At 38.7% G+C, this 22,256-nt stretch overlaps 2 protein-coding genes and 1 long non-coding RNA gene across 6 annotated transcripts; 1 reads left to right on the top strand and 2 right to left on the bottom strand.

Annotated features, from left to right (window-relative positions):
* Positions 1–1,483: 1,483 nt before the first annotated feature.
* Positions 1,484–10,962, top strand: camk1a (calcium/calmodulin-dependent protein kinase Ia). Its single transcript, XM_085923509.1, has 11 exons — positions 1,484–1,598; positions 3,978–4,109; positions 4,788–4,862; positions 5,929–6,067; positions 6,140–6,266; positions 6,509–6,584; positions 6,919–7,031; positions 7,105–7,183; positions 7,313–7,400; positions 7,482–7,644; positions 8,876–10,962. Exons 1-11 carry the CDS (start codon positions 1,513–1,515, stop codon positions 8,977–8,979), a joined length of 1,182 nt encoding a protein of 393 aa, XP_085779635.1. The 5' UTR covers positions 1,484–1,512; the 3' UTR covers positions 8,980–10,962.
* Positions 10,963–11,516: 554 nt separating this feature from the next.
* Positions 11,517–15,568, bottom strand: LOC147049376 (protein FAM3C). 2 transcript variants are annotated; one of them, XM_085923510.1, is made up of 9 exons: positions 15,421–15,568; positions 15,241–15,336; positions 14,643–14,684; positions 14,242–14,359; positions 14,104–14,162; positions 13,236–13,286; positions 13,062–13,146; positions 12,830–12,956; positions 11,517–12,738 (listed from the first exon to the last, which is right to left on the bottom strand). In XM_085923510.1, exons 1-9 carry the CDS (start codon positions 15,500–15,502, stop codon positions 12,652–12,654), a joined length of 747 nt encoding a protein of 248 aa, XP_085779636.1. In that variant the 5' UTR covers positions 15,503–15,568; the 3' UTR covers positions 11,517–12,651. The 2 variants fall into 2 exon arrangements, with proteins under 2 accessions (XP_085779636.1, XP_085779637.1); XM_085923511.1 differs by having other exon boundaries at positions 14,242–14,344.
* An 870-nt stretch (positions 15,569–16,438) lies between these two features.
* On the bottom strand, positions 16,439–21,952 carry LOC147049375 (uncharacterized). Of its 3 annotated transcripts, XR_015067659.1 has the most exons (5): positions 21,802–21,952; positions 21,638–21,703; positions 20,456–20,562; positions 20,290–20,377; positions 16,439–18,666 (listed from the first exon to the last, which is right to left on the bottom strand). It is a non-coding gene; the product is annotated as an uncharacterized LOC147049375 (long non-coding RNA). The 3 variants fall into 3 exon arrangements; XR_015067657.1 differs by lacking the exon at positions 21,802–21,952 and having other exon boundaries at positions 21,638–21,784; XR_015067658.1 differs by lacking the exons at positions 21,638–21,703; positions 21,802–21,952 and adding an exon at positions 21,446–21,542 and having other exon boundaries at positions 16,440–18,666.
* Positions 21,953–22,256: the final 304 nt, after the last annotated feature.

Genomic DNA, 22,256 nt, shown 5'->3' with positions numbered 1-22,256 from the left:
AAAATAGTTTTATGAAATGACTCATGATTTCTTTTTTTTATTATTTTCCTTCCGTAATTTAATTTAAAAATTGCATTTGCAAGGGTAATATAGCTCATTTTTTATGAACACCACATTACATTATATTCCTTTTTTCCTCCCATCCAAATCGCTTTCATGCTGCTGCACTACGTCCACGGACGTGCGTATCTTTGACGTCAGGCGGAGCACAAACGGAGCGGCAGCGCTGCGCACAAGCCCGGCCAGCAGCAGCAGCAGCAGCTCATCTCTCTTGAAGGCAAGGAGCGCACAACCCCGGGCACAAATCGCCATTTAGGTATGTTTTATTCCTTCAACGCATTGATTTCCACGGCTTTCATAAATGCGCAAATTATAAAGTGTCCGTGCATGACACCCGTGTAAATGAACCTAACGATGCAGTCTTGCTTTGCGTGTCACATCCTTGAGTGGTGCAGTACACCCACAGTGGTTTCATGCACGCTCGCAAGCACAATTTTAATTTGGACCAAAAATGTATCTCTGTTTAAAATTCATTTTTTTGAGAATATATTTATGAATATATGAGCTACAAATTTTGCATTGACATATCTTTAAAAGCTTCCACTGGTGTCATCAACTCCTCTCTTGACCATGCAAGTGATGTTATTCTTTACATTTTTTGCTTCTTATTCTATGCCTCCTTTTTGTAACTGGTCCTGTTTGACCTACTTCCAAGCGGTTATTCAGGTTGCCTGTCAACAGATAAGGTTGTACATTAAATTTTTGGGGGGGATGCAAATTATGATAAAATGCTGCAATCTATGCTGTTGCTCATCAACAGTAAATTGAATTTGAAACTGAATTTGGAGTCTTCAGTCATTTTTAATTTTTAAAATTCCACAAAGATGGTTGCCAGTTGTCGTATTAATTAATGGCTTGAGTCACAGCTCAGATCCTCCTATGAAGAGTTTGCATGTTCTCCTCCTGTTGTGTTCTTTGCATACACTACCGTCTTCCCACATTGCCCAAAAAATATGCATGCTCGGTTAAATGAAGACTTAAAATTTCAGTTGGTGTGAATGGTTGAGTAAATATGCCCAGCGATTGGCTGGAGACCAGTCCAGGGTGTACCCCGCTTTTCTCGCCCAAAGTGAGGTGGGCTCCAGTTTACTTGACCGTAATGAGGACAAGCGTGATCGAAAATAGATTAATGGTGTTGTCTCATTGTCATTCAGTGGAGTCAAACATGAGCTGCACTAAGCATTAATCAGGCTAAAGGGAAGTGCTGAATCTATTTTTTGCAGACTGTGCAGCAGCATCTCTGAAATATAATTATGGACATTGTATGCCACAGCACAATTCAAGTCAAAAACATATTCCACCTTATGCCTTAATGCTTTTGAATAGTTTGTGACAAAAAGTCAGCTTTTCAGCATGTGTTTTGTTTTGGTGAGGGCTAACAAATGAATTGTGCGTGCTGCTTGTCTCGTCTCCTCTCAGCTGGAGTGTGGCGAATCCCATCAGTGCGACAGGATGCCTCTAGGAGAGGACGGCAATGGGTGGAAGAAGAAGACGTCCGACATTAAAGAGCATTATGACTTCAAAGAAGTACTAGGCACGTAAGTTAGAGTGGCCCTGTCACAGCAATGGTTGAAAAATGGGACACTTTAGCTTAAAACTTGTCTAGTGGCTAGTGCTGTACTAGTAACTAGTGCTGTGTAATTTACATTAAAATTATTCTGGGTTATGTAATATAGATTGTATTTGTAGTCAATTGTCAATGAAGTCGCAGATGAAAAGCTCCTTATAGGCTCGGAGAGACGATTACAGAGAAGCTCTTACAGGAATTCAGCACATGAGGTTAATTGATTTATGTTGAAATATTCAATTCTAGCTAATCCTCGCAGTTTGAGGCTTTGTCAAGTGTCAGGACGAAGTGTCCTCATTCAAGAGGATGTGACAGAAAAGACGCTCGTGTTCTTCGTCACACGAGCACACTGCAGTCAACAGACATAATGCACGATCAGAAGTGTTACAACACCGCTCGTGTCTCACTTTGGCTTGGAGCCCTGTGAGCCATCAACAAAAAGTGTGCTCAAGTCAATACAATTAGTAAACCGTCCTTAAGGGACTCACTCAGTTTGTTAGTATAAACTGTTGGTTATTTAAAAGGAATAGCCAGTCACTTCATCACTGGTTGTCATGGCAATGAGTCTATTAGCAGTTAGTTTGCTGGTCAATTTTAATTGGTAACATAGGTCGTCAGTTAGTTAGTGAATTAGTTAGTTGGTTAGTTAGCAGTCAGTTAGCTGGTCTATTTTAATTGGTAACATATGCAGCCAGTTAGTTAGTTAGTCAGTCAGTCAGTCAGTCAGTCAGTCAGTTAGTTAGTTAGTTAGTTAGTTAGTTAGTTAGTTGGTTAGTTATGAAACTTGGTGTTTTCATTTATATTAATATGTGAAAGAATCTGAATTTCTCAATATAAAAGAAACATTTCTGATGGTGTGCTTAGTGGAATTAAATAAATACATCACCTTAAGAATATAAATGCAGAATGCAATAATACACAGTTAGAATAAACATCATATACTATGAAGTTTAAAGCAGCACATAGCAATACACATATGGATATTTATAGCAGACTACAACCTTGCGATGCAGAATGCAGTTTAGGATGGTATTGATCGAGTTTACACAGCAAAAAGATCAACATTATTTATGCTTCTCTTTAGCCATGCATGGAAAAGCTCGACAGTCAGCTCTTGGTTGAATCTCAGTACGTAGTGCTCAGCAGCAAACCCACAGAGAGCAATGTCTCCAAGGAGGAATGAGCTAGTGGATGTTTAATTACATGTGTCTCACAGCAACAGTAGCAGTGTGTGACTGTGCACATGCTCTCTAGGCTCCCATTTACGAGAGTCACTGACTAATATTGGGTTTTGTGCACATGACCTTTCATTCTGGGATCAACATACGAGGAGAATTTTTTTTTCCTTCGTACTCCCGACGGTCACTCGCCGCCCTTTTCTGTCTCACGGCATCCCTGCGGTCTCTAACAATGTTTATGGCCTCCTCCTGTGCTCCCCCCACGCTCCTGTGTAAATACATGCCAGTCTCCCCCTCACTGTAATACATAATGCAGTCTGGTCTCGTTTGGAAAACAGCCACGCTACATTTGCGGTATCTATTATTGAACAGGTTAAAGATAGCGTCTATTTTTTTTCTTTTTTTTAAACCAGCTGCTGTTCTTGTAAGTATCTGCGTGTAAGTTTTGTGGCCTCAACTTTTGAACTTCTCTTCTCTCTGTCATGTAATGACTTTGAATTATTCATCCAATCACTACCACAAACACACCACATGAAAAATACATCCAGATGCTTATCACCAAAGGGTGCTGATTATTTGTTGAATCATCACATTACTTGGCACAAAGTTAATCGAATTCAACTCACGGTATCTTGCTAAAGTAAACTAGCATGTCACTGATCATATATAGGATATTTTCAAAATTGTTATAGATTAGTGACTCTTTTTCAACTTTAAATAACATTTTAGTTTTCAAGTAAAGATAGATTTCATATTGATATGTCGAATCCAGCATCAAAATGTGTTTAGGGACACCTTAAGTCATCTCTTGTTTAAATATTCTGTAAACCCAACATTCAAATTTATGTTAGATTATAATCAGCACAACTGCCACCATTTAAACATGAGATGTTTTTATAATTTTTTTTCTGACACTTTTTTTTGCCTCAGAGCAAAGGTCTTTAGATGTTGTACTAACCCTCACTGCTATTTTTAACAGTTTAAAAAAAAAATCATATTTGACCTAATCTTGACATTACATCTAGATCTGTATGCTTTGACATGTGAAATCATCTAATATCAAACAATCTAATGAACATCAAGCATTCGTGAAATCAATACAATATGATCAAACTCTATAATCACTTCTCTCTAATCTTCCTTCATGTGTCCACTACTTGTTTTTTGCCCAGGGGAGCTTTCTCGGAGGTGCTTCTCGCCGAAGAGAAGAGGACACAGAGGCTGGTGGCAATCAAGTGCATCCCCAAGAAAGCTCTGGAAGGCAAAGAGAACAATATAGAGAATGAGATCGCAGTACTGCACAGGTGAGCTGACCACTCTCAAAAATCCTTCCTGTCGTCCAGTAGAATAGTTTAACCTCGGGCAGTTTATACGCAGGAGGTCAAGTGAATGGGCCACCGAATCCATGGTGTCAGTAGAAACAGTAGGATTGTGCACCGGAAATGTCAGGAGTAAAGAAGATAAACCTATTTTTAGTGTCCCTGTTGCCAGGGCAACAGCACACAGAGGCGGAGATGGTGTGGAGTTCCCTGAAGCAATGTATTGAAGAGAAGGAGACGTAAAGAGGAGGAGAAGAAGTGAAGGTGGCTGCTATGGACCGAAATTCCAAGTCACTATTAAGCCAATAAAAGAGCATTACGAGGGAAGAGGAAAAAAAAAACAATCTGGGAAAGAGAGCAGTTGCTCAGCCTGCGATATCCTCCATCATCTGTCATAGTGTTAAAGTGAGACGTTGACATGCGATGCCCTGCTGGATGCTTCACGCTGTATTTATTTATTTATTTATTTTTTTTACACTTGCCGTCATTTTAAAATCTGCTCCGAGTAGCACATTCATCAGCTCAACGCTGTCCTTGCGTTATTTTACACGCGAAGCATTCTAATGGTGACATAACGCAACAATAATGCCATCTGGTGACCGCTTTACAGCAAGTAGAAGAGGAATGTTCTATACAGTAATTATACTCTCCCGACATTTTCAGAATCAAGCACCCTAACATCGTCTCGTTGGAGGACATCTTTGAAAGCACGTCTCATCTGTACCTCGTCATGCAGCTGTGAGTTCTCTTTTCAATTTGAGAGCTGATAAAGTGGAATTACAATTGGCGAGGGCAATTTAAGATAAAAGACAGATGTTTCATTTTTTTGCTGAGGTCTTATTACTTTCTACGAACCCCTTCTTGTAAAATGATGTTCTGCTTTTATGTTATGCAGCACACGCAGCATACTGTCTGTTCTAAATGAAATATTCAAACCTCTCAGTAGCTGCAGTTTTTTTTTTTAATGCAAAGAGATGCTATTCAAGTTGTTGTTCATTCTCCACTATAACTGGTGCCAAAGTGCCACAACTAGACATTCAGTATAAGATAAATGTGTCAATGTGTTCAAAATCAAGAAGAAAAGTTGAAGCAACATCAACCTAACCTACTGATATTCTCACTTTGAAAGAAATGTAGCATATGTTTAAATGTTGAATGATACCATTATCTTGTTTCAAGAGACTATTCTCGAGACTTTTCTTTTTTCATTTTTTATATGATGGTCAAGTACCAACTATAAATTTAAATTCTACATGTCAACGTACAGCTTCAAGGCCTTGGGGACCTACACTTGTCATTTATCATTGAAATGAACAAAAATGATAGATTGTAGATGTCAAAACCTTACACAGGAGTTCCTCAAAGCTCTATTCTCAAACCACTTGTATTTAGAACCTTAAGAAACAAAGGTGGCAATTAAGGGGGCTTGTTGTTGGCTTGTTTAACACAAGTGAGTCTTGAGGATGCTTTGTGATCTCAAGGCACTGAACACAAGTGGTTCGATGGCATAGAAATATATCCGTGGTATCTGAAATGGAGTTCCTCAAGCCACGTTCTTGTGCATCATGTTAAAAGTGAAACAAAAGTGGCTGAAGACCAGCACCAAATTGTCACATTTCTCTTGAACCTCAATACTAAACAGATGTTTGTAGATGACATGCTACAGTGAAGTTGAATTCCTCAAGGCTGTTTAGGAGCCATTTGCGTCCAACTTGTCAGCTTGTCATTTTTGCCTTCAGCATCAATACCAACCACAGCCTGTCCCTCAGTTATAATTATAATCAGCTTCACTTTTGTCACGCAGTGTGTCAGGCGGCGAGCTGTTTGACAGGATTGTGGAGAAGGGCTTCTACACTGAGAGAGATGCCAGCCAGCTCATCCACCAGATTTTGGATGCGGTCAAATATCTTCACGATATGGGAATTGTGCACAGAGATCTGAAGGTAAGGATGGAAAAAGATCAATTCGGCAGTCTGCAATCTTCATATTTGCTCTAATAATAACTATATTTGCAGCCGGAGAATTTATTGTATTACAGCATGGACGAAGACTCTAAGATCATGATCAGTGACTTCGGCCTGTCCAAAATTGAAGGAGCGGGCAGCGTTATGTCCACAGCCTGCGGGACTCCCGGATATGTGGGTGAGGCATTTATTTCCCGGGTGAGCCACTCCTGGCTTTTGTTTGCTCAGCACTCGCTGGCTCAGCTGACATCCTCTCGTGCACATTGCCTCGTGAGAGGCTCTCTCATCCACTACTAAGTCAAGTGTAAGCGATCTATAAGTACTCTCCACCGTGTTTAACGTGACCCGGCAGCACGCCAAGGTCAAGATGACTTTGTATGCTATCCTCACCGATGCTGTGCTTTTTGCGTGTGTTATCAGCTCCCGAGGTGTTGGCCCAGAAACCGTACAGCAAAGCGGTCGATTGCTGGTCCATAGGAGTCATTTCTTATATTCTGTGAGTTTTAAATTTGTTCAGTTTGTTACAATAAAATCTACCTCATTTGTCGAAACAAAGTGGCCTAAACAATGCTTGCTAACATGTTAATAGGGTGGAATGCGAACACATATGGCAAAATAGTGAGGTGACTACATTAAAAGCAAATGTCATGAAGAAGCAGAATAATTTGATTTTGGATTGAGTGGAATCGGTTAAAAAAATGTGTACGATTCATAGATTTAAGTGTTACAATTTCGAAATGTGACGATTCGATTTGATTCAGAAATGTTGCAGCACCTTTATTGTACCAAATGTATATAAATATATTTTGTTTTTCTAAACATACCTTCAGACTTTGCGGGTATCCTCCATTTTACGACGAGAATGACGCCAAGTTATTTGAACAAATCCTGAAAGCGGAGTATGAATTTGACTCTCCATACTGGGATGACATCTCCGAATCAGGTATCCCGAGCGTTAATAACAGGAGCACACGAATCAAAAAACATGTTATTATCAACGTAACTTTCTTTCATAGCCAAAGACTTCATCTGCCACATGATGGAGAAAGATCCTTTGAAAAGATACACATGTGAACAAGCCCTCCAGCACCCATGGTAAGAACCATTTCTCATGAACTGATTTGCTATTTATTGTCAGGGTAGCTCATTTGCATATTTACACAATCCTGACTGGACAACAGATGAATAAAAGTACAGATTAAAAACAATGTGTCACTTACCCAGGATCTGTGGAGACACCGCTCTGGACAAGAACATCCATGAATCCGTCAGTGCTCAAATCAAGAAGAACTTTGCCAAAAGCAAGTGGAAGGTTGGTGATTTGCTAGAAGGACGTGATCAGAGAACAGCGTTTGCTTTTCCTTACTTTACCTACTTTCTTCATCCAATGCAGCAAGCGTTCAACGCCACGGCAGTGGTCCGCCACATGCGCAGGTTGCAGCTGGGCACCAGCGTGGAGGGGCCCAGTCAGATAACTCCCACCAGTCCCTGCCACGGACTCCTGCTGCCCGAGGAGGAAGAGGAAGATGAATTGGGGAACGGAGAGAACGAGAGTTGTGAGTTTGCACAAGCGTTCGAATCATTTATCATGGTTTTGCAACGTATATACCTCGACACATGGTTTATGATGGTGAAAATCGCAAGATAAACTCATCTTCGAGCGCTACCAAATAAGAAAGCCTTACTTGCCTATTTGTAATTACGGATCGCTCCATTAAATGTGACAGAAAAGCCATTGCTTACTGCAGTAAAACACCAAATTAATGAACGCACAGTTACGAGCTGTCAGCTCACAATATTGTCACTCTAAACCCGAAACAAGTCAATAATTCAAAGCTGATGGGATGCGACGGATCAAGGGTCATTAACGTGGTAATCTATTTTTTAATTGTGGACTTTATTCTGTTTACCCTCCTCAATTGTCCTCAATGGATGAATAAGTAAAGCGTCCCCTCCACAGTCAAACACACTCTGTTCTGTGAGCCCGATTGGCTTCCAGTTGTTCTAATTTTAAGTGATTTCATTCCCACATAAGAAATTAATTCATTGCAGACCATCAAATAATTGTATAGCCAATGTTTTAAACGATCATTTTAACAGTGCTGCAATAAAAAGGTAAACTATTGTAAAATAACGATGAGGCCGTGAGGAGGGAGTTACCGTAACATCACCACTTCCATGCTTCAATTACAGACCCACCACAAATATATACATAAATAAAAAAAAAACATATCTTGAAAATATAAACAAAAATGCAAGAATAGCACAAAATAGCCATGTGCATCACCTGGTTCAGCATGCAAAAAAAAAAAATTCAGTTAACCTGCATGTCTCAATAAAAAAAATAACTTCATGAGATGTATTCAGTGTTCAGATTGCTACAGAAGTGTTTTGCTGGTCAAACATGGCTTGCTTTGATTGACCAAACAGAGGATAGAAGATAGTTGATATTATTATGCATTCTGTGGTGACTTTGAAATGTGATCAGACAGTTCTATTGACTTTGAAGGCCCTGGACAGATTAGATTGCCATGGTAACATACTTCAATTGAAATCTGATTGGACAAAGCAATTCTAATACGCACACAGGATGCAATGCAGCTAAGGAAACAGTCATTAATATGTGTGTATGGAACAAATACAAATGAAGTTTTAAATTTAGATCATTGCTTTCAGTCGACCACTGCCCTTTGGCAAGGCAATCGAAAGTGCAATACTGCCACCTACTGCGGTCTGTTGGAATTATTGGAATGAATAAGCGTGTATATGCCATTTTGTCACATCTAGTGTCACACAACAGCGATGACCGCCGTGGAAGCGCAGAGGGCAGCACTGACCGAGACAGCCTGAGGAGCTGCACATACTGCTGCAGGCCGGCCAGTCGCATCTGACCACAACCTCACTGTCTTTTATTTATTTTTTTTCTTTTGCTAAATGATAATATTGAGACCCTGTGGAGTACACAGAGAGCTGCTACCCACCCAGTCTGGCTCAGAATGCAGGTTATTGATCAAAAGGCCCGAGATGGTTCCCTTGTTTGCTTTTGCATTAGTTATCACATCTACCCAGTTTACCCTAAAGGTCATCTGCTTGTTTTGGCTTCTTTCATTCCCATCCCTGAATCCACGTTTTCTCTTATGTCTCCACAAGGGGGAGCTAATGACTGAATGCATGGATCACTCATGAATTTTGCTACTGACTGCAAAATGTATTGAAACATTAAATAGTTGGACATGTGCGTTCAGAAGGTCAATATGTCAAACTGTCATAATGGGAAAAAAAAAATCTGTGTCGTACTTGCCTGCAGCGTGAACCGAATCTCAGTGTTGTGTTCACACCTTTAAAGTTAAACGATTGAAAGGAACTCTCTCTTTGCTCTGGCTCAGACTGGGTTGGGTGCTGATCTGAAAGGGTATGCATGATATTGGGGGAAGGTGGAAATAATGAAGATTCTATTTTTTGGGTTCGTTTTATGGCTGTTCTGTTATTAAAGGCTCACACTGAGACTCCCCTCATGAGATCATCTTTCATGATTTGTTGGAATGGGACGTGCCACTGAGTCCAAACAGCGCGGGTGGAAAAGTCCCAAAACACCAATCCATCCATTTTCTATACCAAAAGGCCAAGCACACCCTGGATGAAATTAAAAAGAAAAAAAAATCTCATCATATATAAAAAAACAAACAAAAAAAAACACTTTGCTCATTACTACCGGGGTCTCAGTGTGGGCGCTTCGCCTGCTCTGTGCTGTGTAACCTCTAGTGGAAGTCGGTCTACTGTTTGCATGACCTGGTTAATTAAATATGTTTACATAAATGATGATCAATTAGTATACACACATGACAATGATAATATGATGATGATTATTATTACTACTCTGTTGTATTGACAATGATGTACTTCTGTAATTCTTTTGAGCTATATAATGTGAAGTGAGTAACACCAAAACTAATGTTGACCAAGTACAAAAACACAGCACAGTGGACGTTTTGTTTGACGTTTCTTTTTTTTTTTAAGGTCTATTCATGTGTTAAGTACTAAATGGACAAACGTATTGAGACACATTACACCTATACAAGAAGTGGAAATGAAAGACATTATGAGATTTCCTCAGGCTTTTGCAAGAATTCTAATTGTGAAGGAGCGATGTAATGTCTTGATCTCTTTTGTGTCGAGATAAATGCTCAAAGGAGATGATGAAAGATGAATCATTACCATATGAATATATGTGTCTCCATACTTTTGTCTATGTCTTATTCATCTCAAAATCCCCTGTCATGTGTAGCGATAAAAAAAAAAACATATCCTGGTTGGACAAAATTGCCAACTACAAAACAAATGAGTTTAAGGGAAAAAAGGATAAAAGGGAAAAATCACATGGACTGCGGTCCCAAAGCCATACTCATGAAGTCAAAATGTCTGAGTGCACATACATCTTTTTTAGTGTGTGACTGAGAAAAAGAAAGATGGATGTGATTCTCAGAAAGAAAAGAGGAAGACAACAACATGGGGATGGTGAAATAAATCTTTCATTGAGTCTCACGATCATCGAATTAGGCTGTATTGAATCATGTTTTTTGTGTGTTGACCCATACTTCAAACAGGTTAACCATATTGTGCAGGAAAGAAAAAAAAAAAGAAAGAAAGCAATCACTCTGTATTTCTACAACTTGTGGAAAATATGCAAAACGTGTGTGAAGGGCTTCATTCAATGTCAAATAGCCATCTTTGGACCACTTTGATATACAATATCAATACATGTTGTTTATGCTTGTTTTATCCATCCAAAGACGTCCAAAATACATAAAAAAAGAAGCACTGTAAATATAAATATATATAAGTATATATTGTATATCCTTTTTTGTAAAGCTGTTTTGAGCTACAAATGTATGGATGCAATGCATCATGGGTTATTGAACAAAATGTAGGAGAATACAATTTGTACCCACCGAAAGCAGGAAATGGAATAAATCTTCCTTGTCTATGCATTGTGTTTGTCTTCTGTTACTGTGTTGCATTCGCACAAATACATCAGCAATTTTAATATGAATACAAAGATTTTCAATGGATACTTTATCTGTGTATTATTTTTATTTTACTTCTTATTTTTCACCTAATTTTATAACTTGTGATTTTAGTTTAATCTGGCACTGTCAGTAAAGTATTTGACAATATGCTTATTATTGTGTCTGTATTCGTGAACCCCCAGTTACAAGTGTACAGTCCAGAAAATGCTGTCCAAAGTATCAACACTGACCTCGGCTGGACAATTACGGAGCAGCATCTAATATAATTGCAGTATCAAATATAACATATGAAACTAAGATTTTGTACAATTGTATTTATTAAATAAATACAACTAGTCTATTAATCATATTTAACAAAACTCATAGTTTGGATTTGAAATACATCCAGTCCTGGAAATTGTATGACATTTCTCCATGAGAAAAAAACGTGCAAAAAAGTCACCTGTCACGTTTCGATAATGATAACAATATTAATCATGATAACATACTTTATGGATTGCAGCGGCGGCTTAATGGGCGACACCGTGCTTCCTCACAGTAAGAAGCCTCAAAGGTGTATAATGACAGCACAGTTAGTTACACTGCAAGGTAATTTGACAGTCTGATGAATTGTAAATGGTGGAAAATAAACATGTTGCAACGGGTATTAACTACACCATGATATTAACCAAATGTAGTTTTAAAAAATAAATAAATCTGCATTGGTGCACAGCCATATTAATACAGACCTGAAAAGTGTGGCATGTGTCTGTTTATAGGTAATTTATTGAAAAAAAAGGGAAAACTGTATGCTGGAAAAGGAAGAAGAACCAGAGACAGAAGGTGCGATCGATGAGCTGTCAGTCATATGACAGAGGTTTGATTTCGAGGTAAAGGCGAGTGTTGACTTAAATCTATGTTTGTCATATAACGCCCAAACATGTGTAGTAGGCTAATTTACACAAGATAGTGCGTCTGTAGTGTTGGCTCATTTGCACTTTGACACAATTTTTTCACACTTTTTTGCAAGTGGGAATATGCAGTTCACCGAAGTTTGTCTATTGCGCAAATGAGGACTGAGATGTCTCAAGTGTTGTCTCGATTGGATAGTTAATCTCTTAGTATGTAAAAAAAGGAATGGGGGCGTTATTGTGGAAAAAAAAAAGAAATCACTGATTTTATCAAATAATTTGCGGATAATAAAACCATGTTGATCGAGTACCACTAAATGTGGTATGAAGAAATTGTATAAAAAATAAAAAAACAACAACCACATTTTAGAGAACTTCTGATTATACTGTGGAATAGTTCGGCCACTTTGATAAGACCTCAGAGTTTCATTATTCTGTTCCATTTGCATGATGACTAAGTGATTCTGATGAGGTTGCCAAAGGCACCTTTGAGTGATGTTGACCTGGACTTGTTATGAAGACAGTGCAGATGCTTTCAGAAAAGGAGAAAAAAAATTACTAATATTTGCTTTAAGCCAGTAAATGGTAAGTGCAAAACACAAGACGTTACTTTTATTTCCATATTATATTTGGTAGAATGTTTTTTTTAAGAGCTTCTGGGGAAACAGCCGCCCACCTCCACCGCCACGGGCCATCCGTCATAAAGGTTGCTTGCGTCGTCATTAGCAGATCGCTGACAGTTGAACAGCCGAGCAGACATTGACTTGTCAGTACTGCGTCTTTCAACATGCATAAATAGAACCAATGAGAACGGGGTCACTGACCTTCTCAAAGGAGCTTCTACTTGCCGCCCCGCCTCTTCCCGCAAACACCCAGTTGTCACGGTAACGTACGGATTCGATCAAAGTGCTGCCCATCCCGACAAAAATCTCCCTCATTTCTTTTGTCATCCTGCCGCCGAGAAGTGAAGTGGAAGAGAAAAAAAAAAAAATGAAAGGTGATTTTTGTGGAGCGGGGAATCATTTTAGTGGATGAGTGTCTGGGAATTGGACCTACTTTGTTGTCGCGTCGTCAAAGGAGGCCACAATGACAATCTCTCCTGGTTTAATCTCTTTCAGGTACGCCAAGATGTCCTCTGGGACTTTGGCAGCCAAGAAAGTCGGATTAAATAAAATAAAAAAATGTAAATAAATCATCTCTGTGAGAAAGATTTCCAAAACACGTCCCTACCGCCATCTTTCATATTCAGATAGCCACATCTGTCCACAGCTCCGTTTTCACCTGAGATGAAACAAACAAACACGTAGACGTGTTTAACATCTTTGCCAGCTTACATTCATCATCGTATCATCTTTCGCGCATGCATGTAATGTTGGCTTAATTAAAATTAGGATGTTTTACGCTCTCATTTTCCATCCCTCATTTGTCAGCCGTTACTTCAACAGTATGCATCAAAATTTAAATCACTTTGCTTGATGAAGAGAAAATGCCGACTGAAGTAAACAACATAGAAATCACTGACGAAAATATATTCAAAGTTCAATCAGTAAAACGCAATAAAAACATCTACCCACGTAAACATTAAGCGGGCTCTTGCAAGATGAGAAAAAAAAAAAGATGAAATTGAGTCCATGCAGTTCAACCCGGATGAGGACTGTGTGCATATCAATTATAACCTCTGACTTCTGCTTAATACATGAGGGTCAGGTGTATTAAAAAAATAAAATAAAAATCAGCAATTTAACTTAAAACTCAAATTGAGGACACCAGACTGTTTGTGAAAAAGATGTTTCTCTGCCTTTAAGCATAAATCAATTCCTAACCCTAAATAGAGGGACTCAACATGTAAGATTTTGAACTAAAGAAGCCTTTTGGATAAAAGATTAAATGTTTTCAAGAACCAATGAATGCCTACTCTACTATAGCTGTTTTTTTTAAAGGTGATTTTTTTTTTTTTTAGTCTTTTCTAATTCCATCTACAACTTGAGTGCGACATACTGGATCTGACATGGACAACATAAAAGTGAAAAAAATAATACAAATATAAATTATTGGCTTGTAAGCTAAAAAAAAACGTAAACATTTTGATTATACTCACTGTTTACAACAACGATGTCGAGTCCAGGTCCGACATTGTTCAGCACATGGCTCATGATGCTGCAGACATGGAATACATAAAGAACGTGAAGTGTCACAGAGGTTTGCACAAATGATTCTTGTGTACAGGTGAACTTACATTTTGCCATTGAAACAGATCTTGGGCCCAACAACGTTAGCTGCTCCACTGCGCATGTGTATCGCAAAGTGATCGGGTGGGCAATTTCTGGAGAGGTTGCACTCTGGTGGAGGGGTTACTGCAATATTAGTGGATTTATCGAGACAGAAAAAAACAAAAACAAAATATTTTTTTAGAACAAATAAAATGTAATAGTTCATTACATTTTTTACAGGAATAGTTGAAATTAGTGGGAAAAAGTAAGAACTGCTAGAATAATTTTACAAGTAAAAAGTATGAGCAAATTTAAGTAAAAAAAAAATCCTGTTTTAATTTCATTAAAGTGTTTTTAAAATTATTCTGGGAGAAAAATGTGCAATTTCACAAGAAAGAGTAAAAGACATCAACTTCACAATGCTCACTTGGCTGGAATTTTGGTTTGAATTGTGCTGCACTTTTCCTTCCTACGAAAGAAAGAAGACAGAAAACATGAACTCAATAAGGCATGACAAAAATATGATATGTATCAATATACATTATAAAGTGCCTTTGGTGCCCTCAACACAATCACTTAGTCATCCATGTCCGGCCGGCCGTCTCAAACAAAAATATTTAAACTTATATTGTGTAGTTTTCATCATATTATGGGTGTATAGCAGCTGGCTGTTGTCAAGCCTAACTTGTCCAACTTGACATTGTGAAATAAACATTAAATTTTTTTTAGAAATTAAAATATAATTCTTAATCAGTACAGTCAGCTTGATAATTGAAACATGGTGGTAATTAAATGAAGATGCTCATTAAATTCTAATAGCCAGAAATATCCACCCTGTCATCAAGCTCAGATATTTTTGCCCATTGCATAACGTTTTATCCCCCCCAAAAAAAGTTAAAACATCGAACAGCATGACATCTAATACCACTTAATATAAAGTTTATGAATTTCAATGGAAAATCTTATTTGGGTGCCATGTGGAGATCCCAAAGGCAACGTATTGTGAGTGGAAAAATGAAGCTCACCCAGAAGATCTCTTGCTTTCTGCCGTATGCGTACGTAGTCGTGCGAGATGGCCCATGTGACCACAAAAACAACAATTACAGCAGCGTAGGGTGCAACTGTCAACCACAAAGAGCAAGAGGATGTTAGTCAACCCAGCATGTGGGCTGTAAAATATAGTACATCAGCAATCAAAACCTCACCTCGATGCTTCATGTCTCCGACAAATGAGTCCGTTCTGTTTCTGATGTATTTGCTGTCAGCAACACAGCTGCTTGGTGTCATGTCATTCGTTCAGGCTGCTTGGCCACGCATATGCATGAGAAGGACCTTTGGATGTGCAACAGCGCTCGTCCTTGTGTTGGGAGAGTAAGCAGGATGTGACATTGTATGGTATACACACCCATGGAGAACACAGCCATCAGGTTTCTCCCACCCACAATGTCAAATATGGGATGGCATCCATTCACAGGTCAGTGATAAGAGCTTAAAGTAAACGAAAAGCTTGTTTGGATACACACAAAAGCCACAACCCGCTGTCATAAAACAAAATGATAAGCTATTTCTTTGCTGTGTATGTTTACTTAATGTGGGTTATTTTTCTCTCGAAAATCAAATTGCTGTGGTCTACAAAATTGAGTTGCTATTTGATAAAAGTCAGAACAATGCGCCCATGTGTAGCTCTAATGAATGATGTTTTAGCGCACACTGCTAAATTATGTTAATAACAGGGCTGTCTGTACAAATTGGCATAGCAGTGCCAAAAGACAGCATGATTAGCCTAAGAGTTTAACATTAAAGGTTACACTCCAATAGTAAAATTAAGATACTTCTGTATTTTTTCCACACAGACCAATAATTATAACCTTTTTAGCAGTTTGGATGTAATTTATGTACTTTTATCATTTTATTGTGGCTTACTTTGCGGCACTACTCTGCTTGTTGTGAAGCTTCATTTGTGCGGTGCAAAGAAAAAGTCTACACACCCGGATTCAAAAGCAAAAATCATATTTTACCAGAATAAAGTTAAACCAAGCAAGAAAAATTTGTTTTATTTCTCAACACTAATTCACACGATTGGAATCATACAAATTAGGTTTTATTTAAACCAAAACTTTATATATTGTTTTTTAATGGAAATAAAGCTCACCAAAACAAAAAAAGCAAAGGATTCAATCCAAAGGTTTAAGGTGACATTCTTTTTTTTCCTTACTTTCCAAGAGTCACCAGACAGCAATGCACTACACAACAGCCTGAAAGATTGTGAGAATGGTTTCTTTATTTAGATCACCAAAATGATTCCCGAGCGCGGCGCCGCTGCTGCTCACTGCTCCCCTCTCCCCCAGGGGATGGATCAAAATCACATGGGGATGGGTTAAATGCAGAGGACAGAGCCCTTTGAGACTGATTGTGATTTAGGGCTATATAAACTTGACTTGATTGATTGATTGATTGATTGATTGATTGATTATTTGTCACACCTTCTGCGGTATTTCATTTTACAAGGACTTTTTTTTCCCAATTCATAATATTACAAAAGTTGTTTCTCTTACACTGGTGTGGCCCTCATACACTCTTGTACAAAATGAATATGACTCTCACCTTGACAGAAAATTGTCACACTGAATTTGAGAAGAATGTTTCTTCGACATATCACAATAATCCTCCACAATTTTCAGACTTTTGATATTGGCCTTCCTCGGTGTGCTTCAGTGTTTAAAGAAAAAAAAAAATCTCTAAAGGAGCCATTCATCCGAGATGGTTTAAGAAGACAAGTAAGAAATACCATACCTAAAGCGCTCAATATTTTTTTTTTTACATATTTTATTATTGATTTAAGACAAATCATAAAACATCTGTGTGAAATTCTGCCGACAAGCTCAAATTCCAATGAAGTTTAAACACTGTGTGCAATGTAAATAAAACTAAAATGTAATGATTTGAAAATCGTTTGTCCTATATTCAATTCATTACAAAACAAAGTTTTTTCAAAAAATATGTTATGGTTAGGTATAAAAGGACTTCACAGTCACTACTAGAAGACAAATGAAAATAAACAAGATAAACCCTTATGTTTGTATTGATGACAAACATATCTGTAAAGCACACACACCATTAGTAATGGTGAAAAGGTCATTAAATCAAGAAAGTACAAAGCCCCATAATATAGAACATTTATGTCGAATGTGTGCCTTAAACAGTGAGAGAAGAAGTTTACTTTGTTATACATGAACAAGGTTGAGTGATGTAATACCACGCACAGCCAGAGTAAGGCGTCTTTGCACTTCCATTAACACATTCAAAATATTAGGACATTTACATCAAGTGGCGAGAGAATTGGCTCTGTAGTGGGATTTCTTTTTTCTAATAAATATGATTTTTGGGAAGACTAAAACAACACAGTCAAAAGTATTTAGAAGCAGCACGGTGACCAATTGGTTCGCACATTTGCCTCACAGCCATGTTCTGGGTTCGACCCTGAGCCCAAGACCTCCTGTGTGGAGTTTGAATGCACAAATGGTACAAAGATGGTATTTGTATTGTGGGTTTTGTTTTATCATTTAATTTTTAATGTATAATTTATAAGGTATTGTCAGAATGTCTGGTGTTCTCTAATGAGAACAATCGCTATGGGTTGATACACGAGTGCAAAGTTCAAACATGACCAGAAACGTGACACACACAGAATAGGACATGTTATGTTATAATATTAACTTTACTTTTGTGGCACATGTGTGCAATCCAACTTTTCACTGGGAATAACTCTGCAGTCACATTGATCGTTTTTCCCTGTCCTCGCAAAAAGCAGCAAGTCAGGTCGGCTAATGTTAGCAGGAAAAAAGGAAAACAAGGTTTGAAAAGGGAAGCCGGCCCACTCGCCGACAAAGGCGGACTATTTTTAGAAGTCAATTACGGCGTTTGAGACATCCCAAATGTCAAATGGCCACGTGATGCCACTTATTTCATAACATGATAATGTTGTATATACTCAGCAGCCATTTTCAGCCTGGCGTTAGAAATGAAAATGCACATGGGCCAATTAGTGACCTTTACTGCGTTGCTAGTGAAATAGTGTTTTTCTCGTTTTTTGTTGTTGTTGGGGGTTTTTTTGTATTCATTGCTTGAGGTCTATTATATTTCGTGTCATATCAGAAATGACCGGTGAGAGGCATCAGCTAGAAACCGTTTTTTTCGCATGTGTAGCTGTGTCGGGAACAATTTGTAACATGGATTGTCAGTGCTGTTGTCGTTCAGCCAAAATGCACAAAAAAAAACTCGGCTTATTTTGTCAAGATCAAGATAACAGACAAGAATATGCCTTGCAAAGATTTGAGGTTTTACACTTGTTGAAGGGGGGTTTGGTTAAACTGTCAGTGTGTTTTAAGAATGCTCTAGCAGTCATGGCATGGTCACTTCCAGCAGTCATTGGGCTGCTATTCCAGCAGATCCTGTCAAGGTCAACACACACACAAAAAAAAAAGCCAATTACATTCGATGTGGGAACGGAGGCTGCATTATCTTGCATTATGTCAAAGAGACTCGTGAGAATACAGACATGTAATCTAACCGGTCCCATCTCGTTAGGCTTCAAAATGATACGATGCTAGTGGTCCAAAAAAATGACCAGACCAATCAGTGTTTTAGGGGCGGGGCTAAACTGTATGATTTTAGAAGTGTTGCTTTTCAATTCAAACTCACACGTGTAATTGGAAAGTCAAAACCAATTACTTAACCCCTTTTCGTACTGCATTTTTTTTTTTTGAGGTGGTCACTGTTGTGTCCTGAATAGAGAATCTGGAGAATATTCCGATGCACGGAATAAGTAGTCGGACTGAGAACTTAAGAAATAGAGTACAATAAAAGTAAAAATATGTATCTGACTAGGTTGGATGTATGTCGTATGCAATAAGACAGTTATGTTAAGAATGTCACAAGGTGCAAAAATGAACATTTTTGACCGACATTGTCAAACATGCATGTTAGTCATCATGAGCATTCTGAAGTTGCTGTGAGGGCAATGTGAGGTCAGGGTGCCCTCGACCCTTGCAAGACGATCCCCACTAGCGACGTGGTCAGCCAGTACTAAACTAAAAAAATCCGGAAAGGCTGATGGCGATAAAACGGGAAGATTATCGGGCACTGCTGACCCGCAGCTTGCCCCCACACAGCACCACCAAGCGTGCATGTATGTGATGCATTAAAAACAATAGAAGAGTGATTTAACATTAAAACTAGAGGACGGGCGGGGCAGACGAGCAGAAAAGCCGGGCCAGGAAGCAGCAAAATTGTGCTGAAGCCCGGTCAGCCTGTCGCATCCTTATGCCTTGCACCAGCCACCCCCCAGGGAACCCTGAAAATGAGTGCGCCCAAGAGTGTCGAGTGAGGAATATTTACAGTGTCGGATGTGGACATAGCCAGCCCTAACCAATGTGGCACCCAAGGGGAGATTTTCAATGGCGCCTCACTCTATCAGCGATTTCGGCTTACAAAGGGAAGTAAAATTGTTTTTACGATTGTCTGTAATTGATAAGTCACCGAATTTACAACAGGATTTTTAAACAGAATAATCATTAATAAAAATATGGATTTTTTTTCTATGCAAGTTTGGTATACAATGTAGATTAATTATAATTTTATTGTCATTTTAGAGAAATGTTGATTTTCAGATGCAGTAAAGCAGTCAACTGTCATTTTGTATGGCATGCACAGATTCTAACTTACGGGGTACATCTAAAACAATGAAGATGCTTTGAGTCAATTTGTCAACCAAAACTGACATCACAGTTGCTCGTCTCAAGTAACAAAGCTTAAAAAAACAGGCGACCTGTGATTGGAAACCTCTGACCTCTGTGATGTCATTTTCAGTCAACATGTTGAAAAATGGCCGTCCTTAGAGATAAATAAAAACGGGTAGATTTTGGTGCTTGACTAATTCTGATATTTAATCAGAATATCGTATCAAGACCTGTGGGCTCGCTTTGAACATATTTAAAAGAAAATTGAGGCTTGACATCCCTTTGAAATAATGTTTCACACATTTCTAGCCTTCTCTTGCAGCAAAATACACACACCTCATCTGAGTTGTATTGTGCTTCTGCTGACATCGCTGGACTTTCCTCATTCAGCTGTCTGAGTGAAAGGTATTGATGGTTGGTCTCACTGGAAATTTAGACACAGATTGAATGGAGTTAAGAGATATAAAACGGAATAAATAATACACAAGTTCAAAACGCTTACCCGAGTGGGAAGCAGAATGTCCGGATAACCAAGACAAAAGATGCCAACGCCGTCATTGACACAAAGGCCACAAAAGCAAAGATTACAGGGTCAAGGCTCATCCCAACCTATAGACAAATGAATCCAATCAATTTTAACCATGAGGCAGTTTAAGGGCACGTAAAGCCAAGCACTTGCTTCATGGCTTGTGGCGCAACTGGGGGCAAATATATATATATGACAACAATGTTAGTGATTCACACACACACGCGTGAAATGTAAAAAGGCCAACAGAGAGCTGCACTTTCTTCTCCAGGCAGTTTGCACCTCAAACAGGCTTTCAGCCAAAATCCTAGAATTCCTGAAGGGGGTTTCCAGGCTATCCTTAAAGCCATTTCTTTTTATTTTTGCAGCTGTTAGCTCCCCGAGGAAGACATCTGAAAGCCTCAAGTGAGCTACGCTAGTCTGTGTCATATCAAAGCTTGACAGATGTGGTGATGTAAAGACCTATAGAAAAAAAATAGGATTGTGTGTGTTTGAATTGCTTCCCGAGCTGTTCCATTTTTGCCAAATGTCAACTGAGGCCCACAAATGTTCGTAATATTAAATAAATGGATAGTGGATTGTAAACACTTGGTTTTAAGTCAGAGTTCTGTGAATCAACACCAAAGGGTCTTGACATTGTTGTAAAACTGTGGCGCATTTGATGAAACCAGTGGGAACATCATTTAATCATGTTAAAAATGTCAATAGTGGATGTCTATTCTAAGAACATGGCGTAATGCCTATAAAATAAAAAATACGATGGCAATTTGCTTTATATTTTTAGAGGCTGTAGTGAGTCCATGTGAATTTTCAATGTAATTGCCCATCATTTAATGACAAAGCGTTTTAGACTGCTCCCACCACAACATATTTTTTTTCCCCAATGCAAGCCACAAATAAACTCATTTGTTTAGACCCATAATTTCTTTCAATTGGCTTCTGCAGGTTATTTTCCCCAATACTTACGCATAGTAGAATATCCGAGCGCATTAAATGACCACAGATTTGTTGAATGCTTTAATCTTTATTTTCTTACAACCTCAGCCATTTCCTGAAGTTCATCTTTAGTACTAAGGCGGATCAAAGCACCTTGTCATGTCACAAAGGTTCACAATATACGACTATAAACAAAACGTAATGAATGCGGTGTTTACGTACCTGTGTGATGACCGCAGAAAAAAAGGAGCGGGGTTCAATAGTCCAGAGCGCTACATCCTTATCAAGCTGCAACATTAAAGTAAATATTTTATTACTTTAAATGATGTTTTTGCTCTGCAATTTGTTAGTTTGGCAATGGTTGGTTATTTCTGGATTGCGCATACCTGTCGGCGTTATTAGCCCCGCCCACTTTGTTTCACCTCTTGCCTGACAGGTGACGTTTATCCCGTCAAAATAATTTGTACACAAGCAAATGACTATTTTCCTTGGCCCCTGCTGCTCTCATTATGTCACTTACCGCTCAGACAAACTGCTCGTGATGAGACACACTTCGAGCTGGTAAACACGCAGCGAGCGGAATTGGGCCCCTTTAGATCCACGCCAAGCGCCCCCCCCCCCCCCCCCTTCAGATTATGTACCTTACATCTATCTGTAATTATAAATGAGACAAAAATTCATCTTAACCCAGATAACAGTAGCGCATCTTACTGCCTTCTGTATGACCTCAACAAAGTTTTAATGGGATGAAACACAGGAGATGAATTGCAACAAAGTGTGTTATGTTGCAATCTCTTTTTTTTTTTTTAAATGGGGCACCAGAGTGGCCCTTGTTGGCAAG

The sequence above is a fragment of the Syngnathus leptorhynchus genome, chromosome 11 (genome assembly GCF_054491065.1).
Source record: "Syngnathus leptorhynchus isolate UIUO chromosome 11, UIUO_Slep, whole genome shotgun sequence".
Classification (NCBI taxonomy): Eukaryota; Metazoa; Chordata; class Actinopteri; order Syngnathiformes; family Syngnathidae; genus Syngnathus; species Syngnathus leptorhynchus.
This window is presented reverse-complemented; position numbering and strand designations above follow the sequence as displayed.